This window comes from Geospiza fortis, unplaced genomic scaffold, assembly GCF_000277835.1.
Source record: "Geospiza fortis unplaced genomic scaffold, GeoFor_1.0 scaffold443, whole genome shotgun sequence".
NCBI lineage: Eukaryota > Metazoa > Chordata > Aves > Passeriformes > Thraupidae > Geospiza > Geospiza fortis.
In genome coordinates, this window is record NW_005054335.1 from 4,643,414 (window position 1) to 4,647,583 (window position 4,170).

The 4,170-nt window shown below is 43.1% G+C and overlaps 1 protein-coding gene across 1 annotated transcript in view; it reads right to left on the bottom strand.

Annotated features, from left to right (window-relative positions):
* Positions 1-4,164, bottom strand: part of ISL1 (ISL LIM homeobox 1) — a 13,022-nt gene extending 8,858 nt beyond the window's left edge. Inside the window, exons 1-4 of the mRNA XM_014307410.2 lie at positions 4,092-4,164; positions 3,863-3,971; positions 2,779-2,981; positions 770-960 (exon numbers count right to left, since the gene is read on the bottom strand). Of these exons, the coding sequence (XP_014162885.1) occupies positions 770-960; positions 2,779-2,981; positions 3,863-3,890 (422 nt within the window). The 5' untranslated portion in view covers positions 3,891-3,971; positions 4,092-4,164. The remainder of the gene's footprint in view (positions 1-769; positions 961-2,778; positions 2,982-3,862; positions 3,972-4,091) is intronic.
* Positions 4,165-4,170: the final 6 nt, after the last annotated feature.

The following is a 4,170-nucleotide window of genomic DNA, read 5'->3' on the forward strand; positions in this document are numbered from 1 at the left end:
GGGGGAGGGGGGAGAAAGGAAAGGGAAAAAGAAAGAGGTTTTCACTCCCGCTCGTGGGCAGCCCCTGGCCCCGCGTAGACGCGCCACACGCAATCCACTGCTTTAAAAAGCATGGAAAATACAGGAGCCAGAAGAGGAAAGGAACAAGCCGGATTCACTCTCAGTCGGTGCCCTGATCCCCGTGCCATAAAAGGTGGAGTGGACACAAACACACCGGTGAAAAAGGAGAGTTGGGAGGCAGAGGTGTAAAAGAAAACAAAAAAACGGCCCCGTTTCTTCCCGAGGATATCCAACCTCTCCCTCTTGCCCCAGCGCTCGGGCTGCTGCAGGAGCGGGGCCATCCCTGCCCTCTCCTTGCCTCCTCACCTGACCTAGCCTGGCCTGGGTCTGAACTAGACTACCCGGGCACACCAGGGAAAGGCGAGACTGCCGAAGCTGCCATCCGAGACAAACGTGCCAGCTTCACCAAATTGTGATACTTTTCGCGCGGAACCCACTCAAGACTCGCGCCGCTTGATGTGTATGCGGGCTGCCATCAACTGAGCAGGGGAAACTGCCAGCGCCGGCTCTCTTCCCCTAGGCTCCTCTCGCCAGCTTAATTTAATACAACAATGTAAGCATAACACACATGCCTCCTCAAGCTTACATGTACAGTACCGTAAATCCTCTCTCCTGCCCCCAACAAAAAGGCAGTTTCGGTGCTCTGACCCTGCAGTTTGTCTCTACCTCAGCGTCCCTGCCCCGTCTCTCCTCCTCCTGACGCTCCCACCTTGAGCCGGGGCTCAAACGTTCCGGTAGGGAATGGGAGGGCAACCTCTCGCCGACAGCCCCACAAAGCAAATTATGATTTTCTGGAGTGGGTGGCGGGCTCCTCGTCTCCCATGGAGGAGAGGACGACAGCTCACCCGCCAGTAGACAAACGTAAGAAAATGCTCCAACTCGGGTGTCGTACTGCACACTCTCTCGTCTCCCACAGGGTGCTTATTAGCCAGAAGCCTTTGGTATGATTAAAATTAACATCTTGCTACAAATGTACGGGTACATGCACTGAAAAATGTGCTGATACATAAACTGTGAAAACTGTTCCTAAAACTGAGCTACTGTTTATCCCCACCAATTTCCTCACCAGTATACTTCCTTAGAGATACAGGCTGTAATGTATGCTTGTGAGTATACACTTCTTTAGCTTTTATGGCTATAGAACAGTACTAATCCTATATTCAGAAGTACAGACACCCGAATTACACAGTTTTGAGAAGGAAAAAACAAACAAACAAACAAACGGCTAAACTCTAAAAGAACAGAGTGACCGTAAAGTAGGTGCATTTATAGGTACAAAAGTTGCGCAGTGGCTGCCCACAGGCTTGACACTTAGAGATTGGCTCACGGTCTAATTCAAAGCCACCTTGCATGTAATGTACTTTTTCCTTTTTAAATTGTAGCAAATTAAATGTATTCCATATTAATTTAAAAGAGCTGATTTTTTTTCTGCTCAAATTTCTTCTGCTTAGTTCTATAAAGAGGTAAGTGAACACATTTTGGTCCCAATGTTTTCCTTTCATTTGAATTTAGAGAAAGGACAACATTTAAGAGAATGGTTCCAGCGTTCTTGTAAAAGTAAAGAATTAGAAAAAAAAGCTCTGGTTTTCGCCATTTTAGAACTTGGAGAATAATCTCACAATGGCTTGAAGGAATGGTCTGCTTATAAATTGTGCACTAGAGAAGGAAGGACTCGAGGGTTTTATTTCAATTCAGAATTATACAGAAATCAGAAGGTATCTTAGGCGGCTAGGTGATTTGCTTCCAAAACTTTCTGCAGAAAAAAAAATTGTTCATACCTCAGTGTCACACAAACTTATGATTTGGCAAACCCAGTAGGCGACACTGAAACGGATCAGCATGACCCAGGAGCACAAATAATAAACACACTCAAAATTCCTGCTTTGGTTTCTCTATAGTGTCAGCATTGGCAACTCTCACATTTTATCAGTTACCAGATTTTAATGTGAGGAAGGAAGCGGTTCCATTATCTAAATATACCCAATTGTTCGCGAACAGATGATGGGCAATTTGATCTGCTCTGTCTAATTCATCAGTACAGATAAGATAAGAAAGAAAAGCCAGTCAGATATCACCAAAGGGGTTAATATTTAAAAAAGATTAAATGTCAGTTATTTTAACTAAGAAACATTTCAGTCTAGGTTTTAACGTCCCCATAAAAGGATCCTCCTGTCCGAAGGAAATTTGGGGTTGGTTTCTGTTTTCTTTTTGTTTTTTGTTTTTGATAGGCCTAGTTTAAGAAGGGTTTTCTTTATCTTTTTTATTTTTTTCCTACCCGTGTATTTATGTTTACGGCATACATGCTTGAAGTGCCTTTCTTTTGAATGCCATTATGCCTTTGCATAAACAGAGATGCATTTCTCAGGTTATCTTAGAAAGTGATCTGTTCCGTGTTGCTCATAGTACCCGCACTATTGAAAATATTATTCGTTATCTGCGATTCTCCCCTTGGTTAGAATCACAGGATGCATTGCCAAATTCCTCTGAAAGGTCCTACACGGTCCCGAACCCAGTTCTAGTAATACAGATATTTGCATTTGAAAACAAGAAATAAAAAAACTTCGCTAACTTTTTTCCTCGCAGGTCTATTCATGGGAAAACACATAAAGATATACCAATTATCTTTTACCCGCTTCCTCACAGTTTCCCCTCTTAATTCCTCCGTCAAATTTATAAAGTTAAAAAGAAAAGTAAAATCTCACCAAACAATTAAACAACGTAAATGGCGTACCTGATATAATCTCTTTTACAGTAGGTTTTGCCATCCCTAACAAAGCACGTACAGGTCTCGTCCAAATACTGATTACACTCTGCACACTTCAAACACGCCGCATGCCATTCCAAATCCGGAGAAACCCTCAGAATATACTGATCGTGAATTTGATTGCCGCAACCAACACATAGGGAAATCAGACGTTTTTCTGAAATGAAAATAAATACATGATTGACTAACCATTTACTCTCCTACAGAGATAAACACACTTTTAATGTCATTCCCTTATAAAGCGTATTGTGGGAGCGTTGTTTGGTTTCTGCCTTTTCTGTTTGTTTGTTTATTTGGGGGGGGGGTGTTTTTTGGGGTTTTTGAGTTTGTTTTTTTTTTTTTTTTAAGGATATTACACTTCTGGATGGTAATTGTAGTGTGCTATCAAAACCTCACCTCGCTTAGAAAGGAGGCGGAACATATGTTAAAAATGCAAATGTGAAGAATCTTTGGGGTGAAGGTCCTGATTTCAAAAACCTTGCACGGAATCAAAACTCCAAACTCCCGCGTTGTTCAATTTTAATTTATTGTTGGCTTGTTTGAACGCCCTGCCTTACGAGGAGAGTACCTATGTGTTTCATTTCGTATTTTAAGAGGCTCTGACTGGAAACGATGGAGTATGGTGGGGTGCACTTCCCACTGAGCCCTTTCCCTCAGAAGAAGGCAATCGAGGCTTCTAGCAAGAACAAGCATCATTACGGTTGCCACTTGCTCTCTTTTGCAAGTCTAGTGATAATATTCCTAGACCGACTAGGTGCGGGATAGTCAGACAGCCTCACCGCAGTCTATCACGAGAAGAATTTAAGGCTCAGTGGTTGGAGATCCCATCAAAATCCTGTCTGCTCCCCAAACTTTAAAAGAGAGTAGGACCCCAGGTTGTTAACATACAAGGCTACGACAGAGCAAGCATGCAGGCATGGTAACAAAGGCACCTTCTCTACCATTCAAATGAAGTTCATCACTTTAGCAGTTCGTCTGCCTGAGACGATTACAATAGACAGCACATTTATTCCAACAACGGTAAAGATTCCGCCTTACTTTTTGGTGGGTCTCCCATGTCTCCCATATCTGTAAGAGGGTGTAATGTCCACAGTGAAATGGTGTACGGTTTCGTTTTAAGACCCCAAAGTAGGTTTGAAAGCTGTCGCTAAAAACAAGAATAATAATAATAATAAAAAAATAGAAGTATTAACAGAGGCAAAAAAAGGGAAAAAATCGAAATCGGAAAAAAAAGGGGAAAAAAAAAGAAAAAGGTACAAAACACCACCGGCGTGGGAGACACTGTCAGGGCTGCGGAGAGAGAAGGGGACGCGCGGTGAGCCGCGGTGCGGGGCGCGGCGCCGGGG